Raw genomic sequence first — 27417 nt, forward strand, 5'->3', positions numbered from 1 at the left:
CTCAAGGACGAAAGTCTTAATACTTTTCACCCATACACAAAGGGATAGGAATTTTCACAGACTTACGTCCAGGTAATACTACATATTATATGAAGAAATAGGCCTATCTTAAAATGTTCATATATAAGTATGAGTATACACATCTTAAAAACAAATTATGTTGGAAAGCTGAAATTTTATGTAAACTTTCAGAACTCAGGTATGTTAAAAGTAGACTCATCTCTGCAGACAAATTATATAATCTTTGACTTCTTCCACGTCTTGAAACTTCAGTACTAATGTAAGATCTATGGAATACAATCATTGAAATAAATGAAATGAAATTAATATAATATGATTATGATATTGATGTAAATATTCAAAATATTTTACAGATATTATCTATTTTAGTTGTTATTTTTTCTAATTCATTTTTCAACATAACTAATCACAAGAACAATATTCAAATCCGTCTTGCAATTGTAAATCAAAAGCTCCATGAGATAGCGTTAGTGAAGGTGTGAGCATAATTTGTGTCCTCGCATTGTTGCAGGAGCGTTGCATTCGTGCTGGCACGCTGACCGTCAACTATGAGAAGGTGGATGTCGACTATCGCCTTAAGCACAATGACTTGCTGGCCAATATTGTGCACAGGTGGGTACGACTGATTTAATTCTCATACATTTCAACTTTCCATTTTTTCAACATGGATTAGTAATACTTTTATCTTACACAACAGAATTTTGCACATTCTTTCTTTTCCTCTAATTTAGTGAGGGAATATTGAAATTAATTAAACTTTTGTGTAATGTTATTGATGTATAAATTAAATAAATATGTGCGATAACAAGGAAAAATAAATAATGATCACATGTTCACAGCTCCATTTTGTGTTAGTTCACTCCACACATCACAGGCCTGGTCACGGTTGTTGGCTGTGTTTTTTCTGTTTTCGTGTGCTTTATTTAAGTTTAAGATTGTATTGTTTTAACACTTATTCTTAAATAGTTCTTGGATCTTAAATGATTAAAAGTGAACTGTACTAATAATTGTCGGAAGATGCCAAGTTTTGTCCATTTTTAATCTAAAATGTTATTTTAGCCGAAGGTAACAATTATTATGATCCGTGTAGTGAATTAATGTTACTCTCTGGTTCATCGGTTTTTATACTTTGTTATTTTATGCGAGTTGAAACATATCTGTGACGTTAAATATGTCAGTTTAAAATGTTGTGTAAATAACTTTTTAAATATTATCTTAGATACAGTTACTTCTCATTTCCAATTTTAAGTTATTTTGGTATTCTGATGACTAGAATATAGGATCCTTTGCCATAGCATTAAGTTTGAGTTCACTTTTAGTGTATTTAAGATCCCGAAAAACCGTACATTAAAGCGCTGCAACATTAAACATGACTTGAAAACACACAACTCCAGTGCATTGTGTCTTGTAACGGAATGCAGTAATGGACAATATTTCGTTTCAACTGTAATGTCATTGTAAAACCTGGCATGCATGTCATTGTTGTCTGTAAGTATTTGCCATTAAAAGGGTTATTCCAAGTGTTCAGTGATTAGTAAGACTAATAAATTCTAGCAACGTAATTATATGAATATTAAATAATATTCTACAGTTTAATTGAATACATAAAATTTACGTTAAGGTTTTTAAATTATTTCACACTAAAATTCGTCGATTTCTCATTGGTATGTTCATGTATCGACCATCACTTCATTTTTTAGTTATTGTTAGTAATTATTTGTGCTCTCGCATTGCCGGAAGATGGAGTCTAGTTTTGTAAATCCTCCTCTATGGTGATCTGTAATTGTTTCAGAAATGACCGCCAACAGAGATATGGTCAGTTATGGCCGGTTTCTCGAACAATATTCAAGTATTCATAAGATAATGAGTCTGTAAGAATTATAAATAAGTTTCTCGAACGTTCATTAGGCCTAATGATTCCTTGAATCTGAACTACTAACTTAACTTCCTAATGTATGTGGGATAAAGACTCCGTAACAGCGCAGAATTATCGAAGCAATGCATTGACTTTCAGTTCTCATTTGTTTTCATTGAAATAATAAATAGCCTATATTGGAAATATTTACATTACTAGAGAAGGCGGCTATTGTGTTTATTACAGTATATCAGTATTGTAAGTTTTCGAAAGGAGTTTATCGTTTTCAGATGAAGAAGTAGGGCCTATTTGATATTGTACACAACTTTAACAGACCAAAATGTATAGAAATCGGGCTGATTTCTTTACAAAATATTATAGCGAAGAAAAGTTCCAGGAACTTTTTTGCTTGAATAATGTTGCAGTGACGAATTTGGTAACAATGACAGAAGATAGCTTACGTATTATGAAAAATAATTTTCCTTTGAGGCAACTGATCAAATAAATACTAATAGTTTTTAGATTTTAAGCAACTGTTATTTTGTTAATAAAATAGTGTTAATGTCTGTAGATTCCCAAATTAATGTCACTAGTTCCATCTGCCTGAATCTAGTAGAACTACATCCTCATTCGTTAAATTCTTTGTCAATTACCAAAACTTTCGTGAAATCGAGCAGTAAAATTACAGGATTAGTAACTAATGAACCATTATCTCATCTTTCGAAAACCGACCATTAGTTGTATTGGGACGTTTCATAGGCTACAAAGTTCAAAGAACGATTGTTATGCTCAGACCCTCTCTCTTTATAGTGCAATGTACACTTTTAATGCACTACTCAGTAAGGGTTAGTTTTATGGTCATGACTAGGATCCGGCCAGATTTTTAGGTAATTTGTAATACTGTTTTAGCTTTTTATATTGGAAGTAACCTTCGATACTTAAAATACTCGTACAGTCATAACTTTATTTTATTGGGGAAAGAATTTTTTACCGAAATCTATAAAAATGTAATGGACTGGAAAGTTCCAGATTCAATTCCTGGTGTCAGTGAAATATTTCTCGTTTCCAGACTTCCAGAACGGCCTCAGGTCCACTTAGCTCGCTTCAAATTGGATACTTTGAAATAGTTCCGCTAGTTCTCAATAGGTGACCTATTATTGAGACGAGTGAAAAAAAGTGTTGGGGATATGGTGATGTGGATTAAGTGTAAATTACTCTCATAAATGGCAGTATCAGCGGTTTCCCGCTATACATAGTGCTTTTTTACAATCATTAAAGGGGGATGAAATTTTGAATTCTATAATGCGGGTATATTTATGTACTATTGGCGACACTGACTTATCTTCGCCATCTATTCATAGAAGTGATAACTAAAGAAGCGACACTTACATGAACAAATTATCAATCTCTATCGATTAGTAGGGGTGAGGTAACTTCGAACGCTAGTGTACACTGACGTTCAAAGATATCTGACCCTACTAATCGATAGTGCTCGATAATTTGTTGGTGTGTGTATTCTTTAGTTATTACTTTTATGAATAAATGTTGCCAATTGTAGATAAATATACCTGTGTTATAAAATTCTATTTTTCATCCCACTCTACTGATTGTAAAATAACACTGAATTTGGCTGGAAACCGCTGATATTGTCTATTATAAGAATAATTTATACTTAATCTACATAATCATTCTCCCTGACACTTTTTTACGCCTCCCAATAACGGTACCACTTATTGGGAACTAGCGAAACTCTTTCAAAGTTTGTCAATTTTTCATATCTTTGATTCTGATTTATCCCGTGGTTGAAAAGTTCGCTTACACAATCATAAAATCGTAGGTCGGATACCTTTGAAGGTCAGTGTACACTGGCGTTCAAAGATATCTGATGTAGTTTTTTTTTTTTTTTTTCGTATAAGCGAACTTTCCAACCACAATACAAGTCAGAACCAAAGATGTGAAAAAGTCAAACTTCGAAATAGTTCCGTTAGTTCTCAATAGGTGACACTGTTAATGGGACGGTTAAAAATGTGTTGCGGAAAATGATAATGTAGATTAAGCATAAATTATTCTTATAATAGACAATATCAGCGGTTTCCAGCCAAACTCATTGTTGTTTTACAATCAGTAGAGTGGGATGAAAAACTGAATTCTATATCACGGCTATATTTATCAACGATTGGCAACATCTATTCATAAAAGTAATAACTAAAGAAGCCGCACTTACGTGAAAAGAATTATTGATCACTATCGATTAGTAGGACTCGGGTATTTTTGAAAGGTGTACAATAGTAAACAATAATCATTGCTCTGAAAACCGTAATGAAATTTTAGGGGTAAAAAGCAAAGAGAAAAAGAAACAGGCTAAAACATAAAAATGCGGATCTTAGTCATGGCATCATAATATTTCACTAAAAATCCTGAAAACCATAAAACTCCTGCACACATGTTCATTATACCGATGAAAGCTATATAAAAGAAAAACAAAATAAATGCATTTTTCTAATTTCTCCTGCAGTGGAACTGCGAAAGAGAATATCGTCAGCTCTTTTGTAAAATTGTAATTCATTCTATTAACAGGTTGTGGATCGTTGCTAAATTGTCTGTCTGATTGATACAGCCTGCAGCAACCCCGTGTTAGCGGTGGTTAATTGAAGCTCTGTGAGGCGCTTGCCATTCCAAATAATAATGATCATATCAATTCAGTTTCAATGTACTGGTTTCCTCCTGTAGTGAATGCAACGTTCGTCCGTACGATTGTAATACATTAAACTTGGCAGGCGATTTCTTAATTTTCGCAGTTCACTAGCTACTTCTAAGCTTCATGCAGAAATGTATTTTGACTCTCTGTGTTCCGTTGTGACTGTCTTCACTCTGTTTTATGAACAGTGGCGTAGTGTCAATGTAAGCTAAAAAGCTCAGCTTCCCCAGCTAATAATAATTTCATAATAAACCTGCAGTTTATGGACAAAATTATTTATTAATTTTAGTAGAATTTATATTTACGCGTTAAATATTGTGATGCGGCAGCTCAGGTTGATTTGTGATGCAGCAGTAAACAAGAAGCCTGTACACACCGGCTTCGAAGCAGACTGGTTTCTTACGCTCATTCTTCTGTGTAACCCACCCCGCAGATTTTCCATCCCTTTCTAACTAAACTATCCTGGTCGCAAGGCTCGCAAGAAGCTAGCTTTGACATTGAAAAATAAGTAGTTTCCGAGTTATCCCTTTTCGTCAGTTGTGTTCAGTTGAAGTGTTAGTGTGCATTGTAGCTGATATAATAAATAATGAACGAAATAACAGTTCCTGACACCAATTTACTTGAATTTTTAGGACATTTCTATTATCAAGACTGACTTACGAACAAAAGTGTGATTTAAAAAGCAAATGACCGACTCCCTTGCTGTCAATGAAGGACACAACCAAAAGACAGACGCATACTTACGTAATGATACTAATATTGTGATTTCTCTAAGTATGACAGGGAATCAGCTAATGGTATACGTATACGTGTCTATTTGTTAGAGATATGTGTAAACCGTGAAATCATATTTTACTACGTACCATTTGAGGTCATGCCTTATTGGTGTTACTTACGAGGTTCCAACCAATCTTCGACTGCTGACTTGATATTGACTACTATTTATTTTAAGACTGTATTTTTGTAATACGTTTTCTCATATTGCATGAAAGACAACTTGAATTAGCTTCACCTGTTCAAAATTTCATGCTACGCCACTGTTTATGAGCACAGTCTAACCTAAGGGCCCATCTTATTGTCATATTTGATGTTTGATTTTCTGTGACTTCCTTAGTTCTGCACTATTCATTTTCTTCTGGTATTCAGATTATCAGTGTCTCTTTATTGTTCCCACTTCATTGTGCTCCTTGTCTTGCTTGCTGTTCCAATTTACTGGCCTCATAATTTACAATTTACCTTTATATACATAAAAAGTGTACCTAACGCTAAAACTAACGAGTTCATCCCCTTTATACAGCGTGTCCCAGAAACAGTACCCATTTCTTCAAGTTATACTATAGTATACTCGCATGTTGGATGCATTTTGAAGGAACTTCAGGGTTACGAAAGTTATATTCAATTAAGGTTTATTTTCATTTTAATATTTAATTGAAATTCGTTAAGCTGGCATGCTTATCCACACCTGATGGCGTGTTTGGGTTACCTGTTCGAATAATGTGGACGGCGTTACTGTGACACTCTGTATAAGAAATATAACTGATTATTACTTCAGGTAAGAAGAGCTCGTCTAGGAAACCCGGGATGTCTCCAATTGAGGGCTGAAAATAAATTAAGTACGATATGGCGGAATAAGATAATATAGTATGTTTAAAGATCAGATACAAGTCAATCATGCACTAGTATACAATAAGACATGGAAATAAATATATATGCAGATATATTCATATTTATATGTAGGGTGAGCCACTTACCATAATTTTGACTTTTATGCAACCCTATATTTTATAGCGCATGTCCTCGAAATTACTGTTTTTTTAGACATTTTATTCTTTTCTGTACTACCTATATTTATCATTTAAATTTATTTTAAATTATTATTTACATTTATTTGCATCTATTATTTAAATTATTATTTACATTTATTTACACCTGTTATTTACATTTATAATTTACATTTATTTACACGTATTATTTAAAATTATTATTTACATTTATTTACCGCTATTATTTACAATTGTTATCTACATTGATTTAAACCTGTTATTTAAATTATTATTTACATTTATTTACACCTGTTATTTACAATTATGATTTACATTTATTTACACCTATTATTTAAAATTATTATTTACATTTATTTACCGCTATTATTTACAATTGTTATCTACATTGATTTAAACCTATTATCTAAATTATTATTTACATTATTTACACCTGTAATTTACATTTATTTATACCTATTATTTAAAATATTTATTCACACCTATTCTATTAATCTATTATTTACATTTATTTACAATTATTATTGACATTTATTTACACCTATTCTTTACAACTATTATTTACATTTATTTACAATCATTATTGACATTTATTTATACCTATTCTTTACAACTATTATTTTTATTTGTTTACAATTATTATTGTCATTTATTTACACCTATTTTTACAACTATTATTTACATTTATTTACAATTTTTATTGTCATTTATTTACACCTATTCTTTACAACTATTATTTTTATTTATTTACAATTATTATTGTCATTTATTTACACCAATTTTTACAACTATTATTTTTATTTATTTACAACTATTATTGTAATTTATTTACACCTATTTTTACAACTATTATTTACATTTATTTACAATCATTATTGACATTTATTTACACCTATTCTTTACAACTATTATTTACATTTATTTACAATTATTATTGTCATTTATTTACACCTATTTTTACAACTATTATTTACACTTATTTACAATCATTATTGACATTTATTTATACCTTTTCTTTACAACTATTATTTTTATTTGTTTACAATTATTATTGTCATTTATTTACACCTATTTTTACAACTATTATTTACATTTATTTACAATTATTATTGTCATTTATTTACACCTATTCTTTACAACTATTATTTTTATTTATTTACAATTATTATTGTCATTTATTTACACCTATTTTTACAACTATTATTTTTATTTATTTACAACTATTATTGTCATTTATTTACACCTATTCTTTACAACTATTATTTACATTTATTTACAATTATTATTGTCATTTATTTACACCTATTTTTACAACTATTATTTACACTTATTTACAATCATTATTGACATTTATTTATACCTTTTCTTTACAACTATTATTTTTATTTGTTTACAATTATTATTGTCATTTATTTACACCTATTTTTACAACTATTATTTACATTTATTTACAATTATTATTGACATTTATTTACACCTATTCTTTACAACTATTATTTTTATTTATTTACAATTATTATTGACATTTATTTAACCTATTCTTTACAACTATTATTTTTATTTATTTACAATTATTATTGACATTTATTTAACCTATTTTTACAAGCATTATTTACATTTATTACAATTATTATTGACACTTATTTATACCTATCCTTTACAACTATTATTTTTATTTATTTACATGTTAATGTTATTTTCATATCATTTACAAATCTGAGTGAGCGTACTGCACGTGCTGTAATTTACTTATCGAATGGTATGAAAGGGTTTGTCGTTGACTCGTATCATGTTTGGTGATGTGCCAATGTAAATACAATGGAACCACTTTGTGTGCGATAGGCCAACTAGCAAGACCTTATGGATTGCATACATGTCAATAGTTTGTACCATTTTTTTTCTGTTTGTACAATTTTTTTCTGTTATTCCTATTGTAAAAAGGCAAGGATCCTTGTAACATGGAACTTAAAATAAATGTTATGCTAAAGAGAAAAGAAACGTGTAAATAGTAAATGTTGATGGCGTTATTTCTAGCACCTGTTGTGAGGTACAAAATTATACGTCATCAATTCAGATGTGTATAATAAGTGTAATTCAAATATTGTAAATCATAAATGTAGATAATATGGAAAACAGCGAGCGATAGCGATAGACATGTTTAAGTCTATATTTCCTTATTCTGACTTCGCAAACCCTAAGTTCATTATCTCAAAATGTTGTGTAGAGCATCCATTATTCTCTGTTTAATATTTTTATGCTTTTACTGAATCACTCTGTAGATATAACGGGTGTCCACCAGTCAGATTGACCCGGCAGTTTTTTGCCATCAGCAAAGCGTTGCGCGGTTGTTCTTGTTTTAATAACTTACGTTACCACCGTTGTTACTTTAATTAATTATTATAAATAATCAAATGGTACTGAACATTACATCAGACGTTCGAAATTTTCACTGTCAGCTCTTAAACATGCGTGAGGCCTGTTGAAAACATTGCGGAGAAAATGCGTGAAGATAATTTTGCTGTATTGCAAAAATCGCTTGACGAATATTTTCCTTTAAGTTCATGGACAGTCCTGACTTTATGAGGACGAAAACATAATTATTTTCTTGTTGCTGCGCATGCTCTTGATTAGGAAACATCTTCTTGCTGAACTAATCGTCGCAAAGATTTCCAAAGATAATTCGCTATTCTACAATAACAGACTGTACCTGTGTCGTCAAGTATTTTCCCTGTTAAAACAGGAGAGGGCTTCTGTATTGTATAGTTCTTGTCTATAAGAATACCATGTGCTCGCACTTTTCTCACTAACTTAATAAATGGTTTGTGATGATGGAACGTGTATCCCGAGATTATTATGACGAAATTTCCTCTTGTAGGATTTGTAAGAATGTTTGTTTTTTTTATGTACCTGCCGTAAATGATTATTCTTTTTTCTAAATTAATCGAATTTTCACCATATTACATAATGGACAACGGAAAAAGAAATAAACTTGTTAAACTAACACCACATTCAACTCAACTGCAAACCACTGGAATAGCTCAGTCCACTGAGGCGCTTACTTGTCGATCTGAAGTTGTGCTCGGGCGCGGGTTCGATCACCGCTTGGGCTGATTACATGGTTGGATTTTTTTTCAAGGTTTTCCCCAATCGTAAGGCGAATACCAGGTAATCTATGGCGAATCCTCGGCCTCATCTCGCCAATATACCATCTCGTTATCACCAATCCCATCGACGCTACATAACCTAGTAGTTGATACAGCGTCGTTAAATAACTATAAAAACTCAACTCCGTACGAAACCGATTATCAGCTAGAATAACTCGCAGCGACTGACCTTGACTGTGCCGGAAACATATCTCGACCAGTGTCGGTTGTTTTCGATCAATCTAACTGGCGGACACCCAATAGTTTACAATTGAAATCCTCCTCGAAATAAGGATGTAACCAACAAATCCCACACAGAAACTTGTTGCTAGGAAACCATTCTCCATAACATAAAACTATACTGAAATAGACCCATTACAGTGCAGTTACTGTTACTTAGTTACTGTTACAGTATAGTTTTGCGAAAGCTTTGGAGTAATATTGCTCTAAATTTTCAATGCAAAAAATGTATTTGCAATTTTAAAAATATGATCGTGCAGTGCATTAAAAAATCTCGGAAATTTAAAAAAATCTTCATCGATTTTGTAAAAGCACTTCCCAACCTTGTATCGTAATATACTGTTTTTACCGTATGTTCTGCTATGTAAATTCCCTGCATACATCTGTCGATACATCCATTCCACTATCCTTTTGTCTGTCCGTGTGCGAATGTTTTGTCTATTAATCTATGTTTTCCTTTGCTTACTATGTGAAAAGTCCGAAAAAATAATGTTGACCTTAACAAGATCATCGAGTACCTACATAAATTAATACCTAAATAAATAGATAAAAAATAATAAATAATTCATATGGGGCCAAGGGAATACACACACAGACACAGAAATTGGAATAAATATAGTAAAATCCACAGCTCGTTATACTGGGTGAAAAATTGCATGCTTACTTGTGATAAAAATGAGGCTAAGGATAAAACGATTTCTTATCAACAATATAATTATCATTATTCATTATATTAAATCTAAATAATTACATTAGTATTGTAACTTACGGATTTTGCACCGAATATGTGTAGTTATTCAAAGAAAGATTAGGCCGTTGAAATATTGTTCCAGATACAAGATACTGCGCATGATCGGAGACGTAAAGCATAGATACACAAGGTAACGTGTAATTGAGATATTTAAAGTCACTCTGTTTGGTTTGTTGTTGGAACTCCTTCCTAAACTCACTTGTAAAACTGCAAGAAAAATATTGATATATTGTAAAACACTGGATAAATATTATAGAAATTTATTCTCGTTAAATGCGAATCTAATTTTATTTTATGAGTTTCTAAACTCTACAGGCAGGAAAGAGGTAGACAGGCAGCTAAATAAAGGAAACTCTTTAATTTTTATTTTGTTTATAACAAAAGAAATGAACGACCAGAGATGATCTGATTTACTTTAACTTTAATTCATTCCTAGCCGTGAAATGTAGAAATTTTTCAACGTATGGTTTTAGTTTAGTAATATGTTTTAACAAATAGCAATTATAATAAAATTATATTATAGATCTTACAATGTCATTGTAAATGGGATTATTTTTCTGTTTAACAATAAAAATGAACTTTAAAATGTTTTAACAGCAAGAATTAAAGAATTGATTTTAAATAACAAGAAGAACTACTAGGACATTCAATAAGTAATGGCAACAATACTGTAAATCAGCGCTCCTAGCTGTGAGCATCGGAATCTTTTAGTACGTAATAGAGGAGCGATTGTTGCATAATTTTGGAATATTAAAATGTCTTTAAGTAACCATATTTTGTGAATACAGGGACTGTTTCTGATTTTTATTAAGTAATACCGCCCTAAAAATATTCAATAGGTATGAACAAACATGCCTCATAAAAATACAATTTGCAATATGAAAAAATGCAGTGATTTACGGCATTAAAAGAAGCTTGTGGGAGAGAAATCCAACCATAACGAACTATTGCAAGATAGGTGGAAGGAGGTATTCGCTTTCAATCAAGAGTTTACATCCAAAGAGCTTTAGATCGATCAATGAGATAGAGATCTAGAAATGATGCTGCAGATGGAGTCCGCCATCTTGCAAGGATTTGGCAACATATTGCTGACATGGCAAGGGACTATATTTGATGTGTGTAATGCCAAAAATAAGTATTAAACATTAACTGTGTTGCCATTACTTTTTGAATGTCCTGGTACATTGAAAATACTAACTGTATGAGCCACCGAGATAAGTTGGAGAGACAAGCATTTAACCAGCCTTTTGGTCTCGCCCCAGGCAGGTGTCGTTCCAAAATACTGACAATGATTGTTATCGTGTGAATCGTGCTATAGAACATTTACTTTCCACCATCAAGAATCGGCCTATTCTTTCTTTGGGTAACTGTACATTTTCCATTTTACAAGGTTTAGTTTGTGGTAGAATTCTCTTTTGCACATGTGTTATCCTCTTTGATACGTGTCCTTCCTCAAACTTATTAATATTATCATTAATTATTATTTTCATTATCATTATTATTACCACATTCTACTTGATGTTTGTCTCTTTACCCTAATATTTGTAATAATGTCGTTTTCTTCTCTTCACCTCAACCTGAATAATTAATACAGCTGTTTTCACCATAATTCATCGTAATACAACATCAAGATATACAGTCTGATCCGTTTAGGAAGACATAAAATAAAATTACTATAAAATGTATAATGGGGGTGCTGTAGAATTCATTTCAGTTCCAATGTGGTACTGAAGCACGGGAGTTTTGTATCATCATTGTTACCGCATAAGAAACAAAAGAAGTTACTTAGCAACGACCGAATAAACAAAGAAGGGTATTTTCTGACAAAGCGACCTTCATATCATGTCAGTGGACGAGTAAATAACCATAATGCAATCATATGGGGACGTGAAAATCCGCACGTCTCATATATGAACTGGAACAGGCTAGTCCTAAAGTTAATATTTTGTGCGCGGTAAGACGCTATAATCTGTATGGGCCGTTTATCTTCGCAGAGGAAACAGTTCGATCAGGACCATACCTGGACACGTTGAAAAACTTTTTCGAACCATAGCTGCAACAGGAAAACAACATGGGGTATCGTGTTCCAACAGGATGGTGCGCCACCTCATTGGGCAACAGACGTCCGTGATTATCTGGATGACAGTTGTTAAACTGATGTGGTCGATGAGGGTCGATTATGTGGCCTTCAAATTCCCCAGACCTGACACCACCCGATTTCTTTCTCTGGGGTTTTGTGAAGAACGATGTGTATGCACAGCGACTCAGGGATATTCATGATTTCAGAGCAAAGATTTTCTCAGCTTTTGAGAAAGTTACCCCTGAGATGTTAGGCCACACATGGGAGGAATTAGCCACAAGGTATGAACTGTGTCGTGTTCGCAATGGTGGACAGGTTGAGGTCTAATTTGGACAAAACACCCGTTCTTCTAGAATGCATGTACAAATTGATTGATTGATTGAATTATTGATTGATTGATTGATTGATTGATTGATTGATTGATTGATTGATTGATTGATTGATTGATTGTTCTATACATGGATGTAAACGTCAATTACATAATAAATAATAAAAAATACAATAAAATTAAAAACACTACAAGTTAAAATACATTTAAAATAAATAATATAATCAAGTAGTATTACATATATCACAACTTGTGATTTAAGAATTCTTTTACTGAATAAAAAGTTTGATCAGTTAAAATCTGTTTAACTTTCACTTTAAATTTTGCATAAGGTAAAGATTGTATCTGCAATGATAATTTATTAAAAAACACAAGTCTATGGTTTGTTATTGACAACAGATGTGCATTTCGTGTATTATAATTATGATAATCTAGATTCTTATTGTATTTATTCTTATTCTGTTTCAAGAAAATTAGACATTTGTAAATATAAATGGACGGAAATGTTAAAATTTTGTATTGTTTAAAATAAGGTTTGCATGAGTCAAAACTCTTTAATTTAAAAGTGGATCGTATAATTCTTTTTTGTGCAGTAAATATCCTATTAACATTGGTAGAGTTACCCCATAAGAAAACGGCATAACTGAGATATGCATAAACAAGTGAATAGTAAATTGAAATCAATATTTTGGTGTATAGTATATCTCTCAGTTGCAAAATAGCAAAATTAGCAGAACAAAGTTTTTTTAGCAATAAAATCAGAATGCTCGTTCCAAGTCAATAGATTATCCATAATTATGCCAAGAAATTTAGTACTGTGTTGGCTTTGGGTCGATATATCCTCCAACTGACATGGAAAACTTATATTAATATGTCTATTAACAGATTTTAAACATACAGTCTTATTAATATTAACAATTAATTTGTTATAATCACACTACGTTTTGAACTATGTCAAATTTACTTATCAAATCATTACAAGACTCCGAACAAACACCTGCAGAAAAGTATATTCTATTATCCATGTGCTAAAAAGGATAAATGTTAATCTCCCCTCTTGCTTAAAAAAGTCCCTTGTGCAGACACTTGCATTTCCCTATTTCGACTATGCGGACATTTTACTGACTGATCTCTCTAGCGACAACAAAATGAAACTTCAACGTGCTCATAATTTGTGTGTACGTTTTGTAAGCAATGTTCGTAAATATGATCATATTACCCCATCCCTGGAAGCAATAGGTTGGCTTAAACTAGATAAGAAAAGAAATTTACATTCACTTCTCTTTCTCTTCGAAATCTTGAACTCTTCTATTCCTTCGTACCTGTCGTCTCGCTTCACTTACCTTTCTTCCCACCACAATCTGAACACACGCTCTCGTCATGAAACAATACTAACAATACCATCCCATCGCACCTCCTCATACTCATCTTCTTTCACAATAGCCCTGCCAAGACTCTGGAATTCGCTACCTGCTAGCATCAGGGACTGTCGAAATAAAATTGAATTCAAACGAAAACTTACTAGGCACTTGGTCAGTAATTGATTACTTGTAAATAGTTTCTTCAATCTATCACAAAATATTTCAATATTCAGTAATTTCATCACTATACAATTTTGTTATTCTAGATTTAATTTGTAATTCAGTAAATATAAAATATTCTTTGTTTCTCTATGATAAATTATCTAGCTTTAATTATTCAGGTAATCTTTTCGTACTTTGATTTTATTGTAATTGTAAATTTAATACTAACTGTAATATTATTTGTAATTGTAATTGTAAATTTAATACTAATTGTAATTTTATTGTTGATATTGTAGTTGGAATCTCCTGGTAGAGGGGCAGAGAAGGCCTCACGGCCTTATCTCTACCAGGTTAAATAAATAAATACTACTAATACTACTAATAACAAACAGTAATAGAGGTATCGTAGCAAGTTCTCATTTTATCACGTTTCTATTTTATATCTTCCCAAACGGATCACCCTGTACAGTAATTTGAATACGGTGAGAGCTCAGCTCTTGTTACAGCGAGCAATTTTTTTTTTTAGCTGCAGACAGTATATTACGACACACCTGTTTTCACAGCGTGGCAGTGGTTGAGTCAACATAAAGACGCTGTTGTTAGTGCACGCCTTTGACTGAGAATGCTTAACTGACAACGCCGTATACTGTATACATTTATAAGGCCCGCAGGGAAGTGGCTTGATTTCATTATGTACCGTTGTATGCGAAGTATTGGAACATTTCCATAATTCCATGAAACCTTTTCCTAAGTAAATAATTATTGTTTGAAATTGTTTCACCGCCTGAAGACCCGGAATATTGTTTTCTGCGTTCAAGTGATGAACAATAACAAATAAGTCGCGATTCTGTTGGGCAGTATGCTGCCAACTTACCACCGGGGTAGCTCAGTCGGCTAAGGTATTTTCCTGCCGTTCCGGAGTTGCGCTCGGGCGTGGGGTCGATCCCCGCTTGGGTTGATTACCTGGTTGGGTTTTTTCCGAGGTTTTCCCTAATCGGAAGGCAGGTAATTGATGGCGAATCCTCGGCCTCATCTCGCAATCACCAATCCCATCGACGCTAAATAACCAAGTTGTTGATACAGCGTCGTTAAACAACCAAGTTAAAAAACACCAGGGTAGCTTAGTGCTAAAGCGCTGCGGTGGGGACTCTGGTTCAAATCCCGGTCGACTCACGCCGAATTTATAAATTGTGTTGGCCAAGCCCTTGATTCAGGTAACATAGGGATCTTCTCTGGGTACTCTTGATTCATGCAAACTGTTTTCCATCATCGTCATTGGTCATAAGTGTAATCTACGCCCACTATTTGTAGTGGACGAACTCACTTCTCGAGAATAGTGACATCTATGAGCCCGCTCGTAGAGTCGGAGCGAATAACGGCAAGTTGAGGGCCCTGTCATCAAATACCTTGCTATAATCATACCGGACAGCTGTATACTAGCACCACTGGGGTGAGTGCGAAAAATCGCGGACCTGACATCTAGCGGAGCGGGATGGAATTACGTCCACATATACAAATATTAACATAGCGGGATTGTGACTTGTTTAAAACGTGAGTTACTAATGTGGCGTAATAGGCCTATATGAAACACTTAAGAAATGTTGATTAATATTTAATGTAAAATTATTATCTTAAATCAAAGCGGACCTGACGTCTAGCGGAGCGGGATGGAATTACGTCCACATATACAAATATTAACATAGCGGGATTCTGACTGTTGTTTAAAACGTGAGTTACTAATGTGGCGTAATAGGCCTATATGAAACACTTAAGAAATGTTGATTAATATTTAATGTAAAATTATTATCTTACATCAAAGCTGTATATTATGAGAAATATTGCATGTACTTCATATTACTTTCCGTAATTAATTGTTACATATTTTTCTTTGGTTTAGTGAGACAAAATCAATTCTGATATTAGGAATGAATTTACAATAATGCTTTATATACGCAGTGCTCACAACTGCAAAGATAAAATTGATAGTAATCTGATCTTGTAATAATTAGTAAATGCATGTGGACAACAATAAAACTTAATTTGATAAAACCTTAAAATTTCCGATACATTTTAACTTCTATTCATTTATTAGGTCTAGATAAAAAATCTAATTTGTATTTTTCTATCAACACAAAGACGAAGGAATTAGGCCTACTAAAGAATGTTGTTGACTCACGTTTTATGATCCCTCGGAAATCGAAAGTACGATTTGGAGCAATTTGTAAGGCTGTAATTTTGTAGCAATTATAAACAGAACATAATTATATACCCTGATATTTTAACACAGCACTAATTAATAAAACTATTAACTAGCCCAGCAACAATACACATTGCAGTTGATTACAGCTTGTTTCGCGAGTATCATCACACCGGCCGACTAGGTAGCAGCACCAGCGTCGTTCGCACGTAAAATTGCTAGCTGTCCGGAATTATTATAGTAAGGTATTTGCTGTCATTGCATAAAAATATATAGCTACAAAATGTTCCGTTATTATGTAACTGAAACACGTGCATCGAGTTGTACGCCTGTAAACAAATAGAAAAATATCATATGAAGTAATTGTCTAAACCTTAGTTACAAAGTTTCTCATAATAGGAGACGACGAGAATTATAATGGGGAGGGCACTGACATGAGTCTTATTTTGGGGAGGCATGATTGAATTCATGTGCTGCTGTCCGTATATACGCTGCACATTATCCCAAACATTTTGGATATTAAATTTCCAGGGCAATATCTAAAAGACCTTGTGTATGCTGAAAGACATCCCACCCGAGACGGCTTGTGGCAATCAATTGTCAATACTGCTCTCACAAACTGGGTTTCTTAACTATCTTAATTTAACTCTCAGATAAATTGCACTTTTATCAAAAGAAATTAAACACAGAATAAATATGGGAAATGCCTTTTATTATTCGGTTGAGAAACTTTTATCATCCAGTCTGCTGTCAAAAAATCTGAAAGTTAGAATTTATAAAACAGTTATATTACCTGTTGTTCTTTATGGTTGTGAAACTTGGACTCTCACTTTGAGAGAGGAACATAGGTTAAGGGTGTTTGAGAATAAGGTGCTTAGGAAAATAATTTGGGGCTAAGAGGGATGAAGTTACAGGAGAATGGAGAAAGTTACACAACGCAGAACTGCACGCATTGTATTCTTCACCTGACATAATTAGGAACATTAAATCCGGACGTTTGAGATGGGCGGGGCATGTAGCACGTATGGGCGAATCCAGAAATGCATATAGAGTGTTAGTTGGGAGGCCAGAGGGAAAAAGACCTTTAGGGAGGCCGAGACGTATATGGGAAGATAATATTAAAATGGATTTGAGGGAGGTGAGATATCATGATAGAGACTGGATTAATCTTGCTCAGGATAGGGGCCAATGGCGGGCTTATGTGAGGGCGGCAATGAACCTCCGGGTTCCTTAAAAGCCAGTAAGTAAGTATCAACTGATAGCGTTGTCTTTAAGCTACAAATCGAGGTACTGCTCGCTTCCGTATAAATCCCAATGACGCAATCGGCCCTAATTAATATCGCAGCGCTGTGCCAAGGTCGCTCAAGACGACCATTTTCGCCGCGTTCCCTCGCCTCTCATGCATCTGGCCCAACCGGTTTACACATTGTTAAGAAGGGACATCTGCCCTCTATCCAACTGTTAATAATTAATATAGCTCTTATAGCTTGCGTGTAGTAAGCGTTTCAAATTTTTCCCTTCCTGGGACATCCAAAACTCCATACGTCAACATTCGGGGAAGGACGCAGTTCTACGTCAAAAACCAAAACAAATGAACAGGTCGTACTATATCTTTGTATATTCCTCGCCAAGTTAATCAGCATCGTATGTACTCAGTGAAATTAATGAAGACCTGTGGATCCATGGGAAGAATTGATGCTTGCCGAAGACTCTGTGAATTTGCAGCTCTCTCCTTTCTTATGCTTTCGAGTATACCGTTTCTCTTTTTACGAGTTGGCGTATGAAAATAGATGGGACATTGTTCATTATATAACTGGAAATGTATGTAATACTTCCTGGCTTTAAGTTTGGAGCTGTGAAGTGTGTGGTAATCTGCTTACATTTGTTGAGCTGCACGTGAGCAGACAGGCGTCATGCAACTGTGCTGTCTCTGCCAACTTCAAGCATTTTTGAATAGTATGTAAACATGGGTGTAGTGGTAAGGTTAAAGACACCCAAGTATCACGCTATGCCAGATCAATGTCCATACTCCATATAGCTCCTGCATTTCAAGTATACTGAAATAAAAACACAGTCCGATCCGTTTGCGAAGTCATAAAATAAAATCACAATAAAAATTATATCAGGAGTGATACAATAGTAATATGCGTTACAAGAGCGGTATGTTGAAGTTTTCATATTCGAGGAAAAGTTTGAAAAAGCGAAACGTAGTTGTGCTTTTTTAATTTCCGAGAATTGAAAGAAAACATACCGCTCGTGTATCGTACATTATTTTGTGCGAAGATCGTTTATTACATACCTGAAAGAGGAATTTCTAATTAGTTGCAATGAAATCTCCATCTTGGTTTCTGTTCATTGACGACAAATTTGCAAAACAAAAATATCTATCTTCAACATTGTTGCTTTAAAATGTTTTCTGTGTTTACTTATCACCTTTACTTTTTAACTTCGCTCTAGAATATGCCATTAGGAAAGTTCAGGATAACAGGCAGGGTTTGGAATTGAACGGGTTACATCAGCTTCTTGTCTATGCGGATGACGTGAATATGTTAGGAGAAAATACACAAACGACTAGGGAAAACACGGAAATTTTACTTGAAGCAAGTAGAGCGATCGGTTTGGAAGTAAATCCCGAAAAGACAAAGTATATGATTATGTCTCGTGACCAGAATATTGTACGAAATGGAAATATAAAAATTGGAGATTTATCCTTCGAAGAGGTGGAAAAATTCAAAAATCTTGGAGCAACAGTAACAAATATAAATGACACTCGGGAGGAAATTAAACGCAGAATAAATATGGGAAATGCGTGTTATTATTCGGTTGAGAAGCTCTTATCATCCAGTCTGCTGTCGAAAAATCTGAAAGTTAGAATTTATAAAACAGTTATATTACCGGTTCTTCTGTATGGTTGTGAAACTTGGACTCTCACTCTGAGAGAGGAACATAGGTTCAGGGTGTTTGAGAATAAGGTGCTAAGGAAAATATTTGGGGCTAAGCGGGATGAAGTTACAGGAGAATGGAGAAAGTTACACAACACAGAACTGCACGCATTGTATTCTTCACCTGACATAATTAGGAACATTAAATCCAGACGTTTGAGATGGGCAGGGCATGTAGCACGTATGGGCGAATCCAGAAATGCATATAGAGTGTTAGTTGGGAGACCGGAGGGAAAAAGACCTTTAGGGAGGCCGAGACGTAGATGGGAGGATAATATTAAAATGGATTTGAGGGAGGTGGGGTATGATGATATAGACTGGATTAATCTTGCACAGGATAGGGACCGCTGGCGGGCTTATGTGAGGGCGGCAATGAACCTTCGGGTTCCTTAAAAGCCATTTGTAAGTAACTATACTCCAGCAGGCCGTGATATACGTCTGTCTTTTTTTTTTCTCCCAGTCTATAAATTCGAACTTAAAACAAACGGTAAGGTTATGTAATGATTTATTTTTCATTTTAATATTTTAACAATGTTATTTATATAACATTATATAACATAATTTGCTATCTCTAAATATAACTAAAACTACTTCGGTGCCATTTTCTTTAACAGTCTCTGGATTGAACAAATTGAAATCACTTGTTCATTTAAAATTAATAATCCACAACTCATTTTGTAAACTCTCTACAACCTGTAAATGCCCTTGCCTGAAAGAATCTGTAGATGTGAAATACCTGGGAATTATTGTTGATCAGCACTTGAAATGGGATAGACAAATCACCTTTTTATGTAACAGGATCCGTAAAACAATTTACAAATTTGTAAACCTTCGCCATTACTTGCCTACTCATGTATTACGTTTGGTTTATTTGGCTATAGTTGAATCTGTTATCCAATATGGTATAACTGGATGGGGAGGCATTACAAAAACTGCTCTTTTTCCTCTAATTATGTTGCAAAAACGTATAATCAAAATTTGTTTGAAAAGGCGACTGGATTATCCAACAAATTTGATCCATTCCGAATTGAATGTTTTTAGAATTGACCAAATTTATAAATACTCTTTAATGAAATTCTATCATAAAAATAGAATGAAATTTGTAGCTCAGCCACATGCTCATAATACAAGACGAAATGAAATTCTTAAATTAGTTGAACCTAAATGTTTCACATCTGCTGCTTTACTACGCAGTACAAATTATGGTCCACGTCTATATAATTCGATAATGAAATTTCATCCAGAATTGACTACTTTAAGCAATGAAATTTTCAGATCCAGAATTAAAAAATTTATATGACAGACTTCCCTGTATTATATTATGTACCATGTATTGTAAAACGAGTTTATTTCTATCCTAAGCGTATTTTTCAATTTAATCTTGGTTACTATATCAACATGATCTGGTTATTATTTACTAATTTTATTATCATCTTTATGTGAGCTTTTTTATTAAGTATTTTGTCTACAAAGTATGTATATCTATGTAACGGAACTGTCCCCGAACACGAGCTTTGCTCTTTCGGGGTATTTTAATGTAACGTTTTTATGTATATGTTATTATTAAATAAAATCTAAGTCTAAATCTAAACATATTGCAGTAATGACATCGGCATCTGGAATCTTGTTGACTTTTTCACGGCTTCCTTAATGTTGCTTACATCACGAATCCAGTAACTTTAGTGGAGTTGTAGAGTTTACTTAATTTTTGCAAATATTTAAAAACAATAATTAACAGTGCAATTTAGGTGAAATTGCAGTGGTAAGTTTCCAATTTATAATTATTACTATATTGAACGTCTCTAAAAATAATGTGTTAGAAGCCTAAAGCAGTAAAATCAATATGTCACTTAAGCGGTAAGAAGAGGGAAATTGTTATGTGTGTTAGATTGGGAATACTGAATGTGGAATTTTAGAATTACCGCGGATTGGTTTTGTACGGGAACCAAGCAAATACGCACGATCTCGCACAAAAGTAATTTCAGCGTCAATATTATGTTAAAAGCCACGAGTTTTGTATCTTTTTTACGAACAAAAGAAATCAGATTATCTCTCGGCAACGATGAATAAACAAAATGCCGTTTACTGCAAGGCAACGAACTAAATGCGTGTTGTGTTTTAGAGAATTTGAAGGTGTAACACCAGTTCAACGTCGTATTCGCCGTGAGTATGGTGTTCAGAAAGCTCCGAGTTACAAGTCGACATAATGCTATTCCATTGCACGTTTAAAGACAGTGCATCTGTTAATATCCTATGTATTGGTGGGCATAGGCCCGTTCTGGAAACAAAAGCTCCTTTTGTTAGCGCTAGTCGTAATGATGGTACTGCAATAAAAATTAGAATTACTGCAGGGGCAATTGTTCATGCTAGTTCAATTATTTGTCCTTCCAATAAGAATCGATTAATGTATTTATTAAAAACTATTGCAATTATTATGTATGATACAACTATTAAAATTATGATGATAATTATTAAAGCATGATCATGAAAATAAATTAATTGTTCTATAATGGGTGATGCTCTATCTTGTAAATTTATATTGGCTATAACAAGCCAAGAAAAATCTTACACGACTGTCCACATAGGTGGCTATGCCATACTCAACTTGTCAACGTTATCAAAAACTCTACACCCGCTGAATGAAACGTGTTTAGCTATTACTTGATCTGCAGAAGTGGATCATATTTGCTCTTCATATCACAGCTGCGGCAGGAAAATCACTTGGACACGGTGTTCCAGCACTTTGGCGCACCACATCATTCAGGGAAAAAAAGTTAGAGATTTTCTGAATAATATTTGACGTCAGTTGGTACGGTTGTGGTGGACCAATTACGTGGCCTCTAAATTACCCAGATCTAACACTACCCGATTTTTATGTTTGTAAAGAAAAACATCTATTTACAGAAACCCAGGGATATTGATGATCTCAAAGCAGAAATGCTCTCAGATTTTGAAAAATATACCTGAGTTGTAAGATCACACATGAGAAGAATTAGTCTCACGGTGTGAATTGTGTTATATACACAATGGTGGCATGTTGTTGTCTAATATGGGCAAAATTCCCATCCTTCTGGAACTTATTTACAGATTACTAAAAAGTAGTAACTGTTCTCATGTTACAACGTTTTTATTTTATATCTTCCTAAACGGATCACCCTGTACATTGCATTTACTTTTTCAGAAATTGAATGTCCATATATGTTATTAAAGAAACATTTTAAATAAAATATGAATGCATAATCCTTAACCTCTCGTGTTTCACTTGTATAGGAGATGTCAGCGTAAGATAATCTACTGTAATTTTTGTTACTTCGTATACAGTCATTTGTTAAAATTGTATTTTTGAAAGCAGGAAGTAACGGCGAATTATTATTTGGAGCAAGTTTTACTTTGGATTGCTTCCATCGCTGTAAATGTGTCTATAGACATGACGTTTTGAAGGTTGGATCTGTCTTTGCAATAAAATCGATTCGAGTCGAATGGATTCTACAGAAATAGCGATCTGATACAATTGACAACTCGGAAAAGAAACACAGTTTGGTGCAGTTTACTTTAGTTTTAATCTAACTAAAAATAAATAATTATTTTTATAATAAATATTCCTGCAAAATCAATCCAATTCCACAAAGAAGAGTAATTTCAAGATTTTGGAAAAACGTAAAGAAAAGTAATGTTATACCGGATGCGTCAATGGAAAGTGATGCTTTTCAGAACGAATCTGTTTGTAGCCCTTTTGTGTGGGAAAGGAAGCATTGTTGTGTGTGTGATCTTCAAGTTATGGCGACATCAATTGGCCGCCAAGATCCCCTGATCTGACGGCACTCGACTACTTCCTGTGGGGCTATTAAATTTTAAAAATAAAGTGTATCGCAATAGACCCCACATCATCATGGAGTTGAAAGAAAGCATAACCATTCAAATTAGAGCCATTGATCTCGCTTTACTGCGGAGAATTATGCAGAAATTTCATAATAGATTACAAGAATCTGTTTGTCATGGAGGTTATTTAAAGAATATAATTTTTAACAATAAGTACAGATTGATGAATTGCATTGCACTGCTATTTTTTAATATAAATCTCTTCTCTTAATTTGGCTGAGTGTCCTACACGAAGGCTATGAAAACCGCCACATTCAATTGACGCACACTATACAGTTGACTATATGTTTTCAACCACAGTTTCGGAAAAGCTAACCTCAGTTTCGGAAACGGTTAATTCATATTGAAAAAAAAAGTTATTTTCGAAAAAAGCTACCTCCTCAATTTCAGAAAATGTAAAATCAGTATTGGAAGTTATACCCGACTTAGAAAAGAGTGAAGTAAATTTGTGATATGTAAGTTCTCATTTTTTAACATCAGTTTCGGAAATGGTTAATTTATATTAGAAAAAACTTAGTATCGGAAAAGCTACCTCTTCAGTTTCAGAAAATATAAATTCAGTATTGGAAATTGTAGCTACCCGACTTAGAAAAGAGTGAAGTAAATTTGTGACATGTAAGTTCTCATTTTTTAACATCAGTTTCGGAAATGGTTTATTTATATTAGAAAAAACTTAATTTCGAAAAGACTAACTCTTCAATTTCATAAAATGAAGGGACCAAGGAAAAAACCAGGTAAGTCACTTTTTCCATGAAACCTGTTTTCTTCGCTGAAACAGTTGACTTACCTACTTCTTTTCCTGTACGCCAAAAATTTGAAGGCAAATGAACCCATAACTAATCTGTTTCTTTTCCTGTTTCATACCTCTAAATTCTAAAAGATAGTCCTTTCCATAGAGAATCTAATGGAACCTCAAACTCCATCTCGACAAAAAAGTGACTTATCTGGTTTTTTCCCTGGACCCTTCAAATGTAAATTTAAAATTGAAAATGATACCAGCCTCAGAAACGAGTGAAATAAATTTATGATTTTTTAAGGTTTTCCCTTTTTCTCATTTTTCAGATACACACACACACACACACACACACACACACACACACACACACACACATACATACAGAATGTCTCTGTGATGATGATAAAAACTTTCAGGTATGATGGAGAATGGCAAATGTATCAATCTGAGATAAGAAACCCCTGTCGGAAATGGTTGAGTAGTAGGTTATAAGCCAAAATTGTTTTGGGATATCTGTGAAAGTGGAATAAGAGAACTTACGAATCTTTGTTTGTAGACGTAGGCGTAATAATTCCATTTCTCTGCACTACTTTCACAAGCTGCGAATATATTTACATCTGTTGTTCACAATGACGTCCCCGAGGTGTGATGCAGGCATTACAGTGTCGGACGAATTCTGTTGCAGGCCTACCCTGTCGAACGAAATTATTTTCCCTTTTTTTTCAACTTAACTTTACAGCTTCCGAATATAACTGAACATTTTCCGAAATTGAAATTGAAAAGTATTGTCTCTAACGACGTGGATAGATTTTTTTTTCATAACAATGCATGTAGCAGCCGCTTATAAAAAAAATCATGTGAACGAAAATGTTTCTAACCTTAAAAACATTAGTTTATATACAATGGATAAGTAAATTAGAATAGTGTTAGTAGTCTCAACGATAGGATGCCACCTCCCTCACCTGAACGAAGGCCCGTCCAACCTTCGAAATGTGTTGTTTCAAGACATATAATGTCTATCCAAGCCAAAATAATATGACGCCATTGAGTGGTTGAAAGCCAAAAGCAAGATACGCAATAAAACATAGTCCCATAAAAGCTTAATTATAACTAACGTTTTTACACATATTATGTTAATTGAATCAGTGCAATGTAATTAACCATTATGCTAATTAAAAGAGACCTAATATACCTACACATTGATGTGTACTTGATCTTTTCTTTTTACCACGGCGTAGTGATACATTAGTATGGTTCTTGGCTTGGATAGATAATATCACAGTCTAGTACATACAAAGAGTTTGTAATGTATTACAAACTCTTTGAGTACATACAGTCACGAAGCTTGAGATGATGAGAGTACTAGGAACAATAGACTGTGCCGGTACTATTTCACATTGTCTATGATGAGGCGATAGTAGCGATCCTAGTGGTTAGCAACTATCTATGGATGCATAGAATTGGTATGAATTCTTTAAGATTATTTGAACCAAAATGCAACACTATTACAGTATTTAATCATAGTAGTAATTTACGCCCAAGAATATATAACAAATTTATATTTAAATATTCTAATCTTGTCAATTCTAATAGTTCTAGTATTAAATTTAAAAAGTTACGTATGAATTTTATAAAAATTGAAAAATTGTAAATTTAAATTTTATATTCTAATTTCTTAGTAGTCCACATCTGTGGAGTAACGGTTAGCGCGTTTAGCCGCGAAACCAGGTGGCCCGGGTTCGATTCCCGGTCGGGACAAGTTACCTGGTTGAGGTTTTTTCCGGGGTTTTCCCTCAACCCAATATGAGCAAATGCTGGGTAACTTTCGGTGTTGGACCCCGGACTCATTTCACCGGCATTATCACCTTCATCTCATTCAGACGCTAAATAACCTAAGCTGTTGATAAAGCGTCGTAAAATAACCTACTAAAATAAAAAAATTGCTTAGTAGACATAAGACAAATTGTATTGTATACTTATTAATTTCAATTCAGGAATCCGCCCCTGAGCACGAGTTCTACTCTTTCAGGGGCGAGCTAAAGTTTTTCTGTATATATTATATTTTATGTTACAATTATTAACAAAATAAATAAATATTCCATACGTGTTGAGCTTCGTGATTGTATATAACTAGACTAGACGGCAATTCGGAAGGCGGGTGGCCACTAGATGCGCCGTAGCCTGTATGGCATGTGACGTCACAAGCTTGAACAGGAGAACCAATCAGAATCAGTCTATAGCAAGCACTTCCTGAGTTCGTTTGTTCACGTGCGAGTGTTTCAATACATTGAATAAGTAAAACTAACATTTACTATGTGTATGTAAGGTAAATAAATGGAAGAAGAGACTGTAAAAACACAAGTATTACACAAGCAGGCGCGGAAAATAGTGTTTAAGGTGTATAATTATTATAAAAACGTTAACGAGCAGAACGCTGCCGGCCATCTTGATGCTGGCAGCAACGTTGCCAACGTACAAGGAATGACTGCAGAAGCATGTGATGTGGGATTGAGAACCGTGCAAAGAATATTGTTAGTGAAGGAAAGAGGGTTTGTTTGGTGTCATGCTTACAGTAATCAACGACTAAGGTCATTATTGTCTTTTGATAATTTAAATTCTCTCCTGCGCTATTTGTATTGCACGTGCGTGAAGTAAGATGTGGCAATGTTGTACGCTGCCTTGCTCTCTCTATCTGTCTCTCTCGATGCAAACGCTAGCAGACAACCCGCCTTCCGAATTGCCGTCGACTCTAGAGGGTGATAATACAGTGATGGAAATACTTCGAAGGGAACTCCCCCAAGCCTGTTAAATTTGTGCTTGGAGTTTTCTGAGGTAAAAAAAAAAACATGTGTACTGGTAAGTTTGGCAGAAGAAGAGTCTAATTTTTCAGATTCCCACACACATACACACTCACACACTGCATGGAACATTGTGTAATGCATTGTTGGTTTGTTGCAGGCATGAAGTCCCCGTTACCTCCGACCCTATCACCATAGTTCACATGGACGAGGACATAGTGGTTGTTAACAAACCCGCCTCCATCCCCGTAAGTGGCTACGAGACCGCCTCTTTCTCTCTCTTTCTCTGTTGTCTGTCAGTAGCGACGACCCACCCCACCATTACTGTGTCCTGCTAACCACTCACACTGTGCCGATGTTTTGTGGTAAGGTAGCACAGCTGCGACGGAGGAGGATGTCTGCACCACATCTGCTTCAGCTTTCTGTCGTTGTTGGTGATCTTCAA

General features: G+C 34.0%; 1 protein-coding gene across 2 annotated transcripts in view; it reads left to right on the forward strand.

The window, feature by feature from the left end:
- The window catches only part of LOC138711233 (pseudouridylate synthase RPUSD2-like), a 1031543-nt gene that overhangs the window by 959619 nt on the left and 44507 nt on the right, over nucleotides 1-27417 (forward strand). The window contains exons 5-6 of one of the 2 annotated variants that reach the window (XM_069842639.1): nucleotides 533-633; nucleotides 27133-27220. In XM_069842639.1, coding sequence (XP_069698740.1) covers nucleotides 533-633; nucleotides 27133-27220 — 189 coding nt within the window. The remainder of the gene's footprint in view (nucleotides 1-532; nucleotides 634-27132; nucleotides 27221-27417) is intronic. The other variant, XM_069842638.1, reaches the window with a different exon arrangement.

Source organism: Periplaneta americana, chromosome 12, assembly GCF_040183065.1.
Source record: "Periplaneta americana isolate PAMFEO1 chromosome 12, P.americana_PAMFEO1_priV1, whole genome shotgun sequence".
Classification (NCBI taxonomy): domain Eukaryota; kingdom Metazoa; phylum Arthropoda; class Insecta; order Blattodea; family Blattidae; genus Periplaneta; species Periplaneta americana.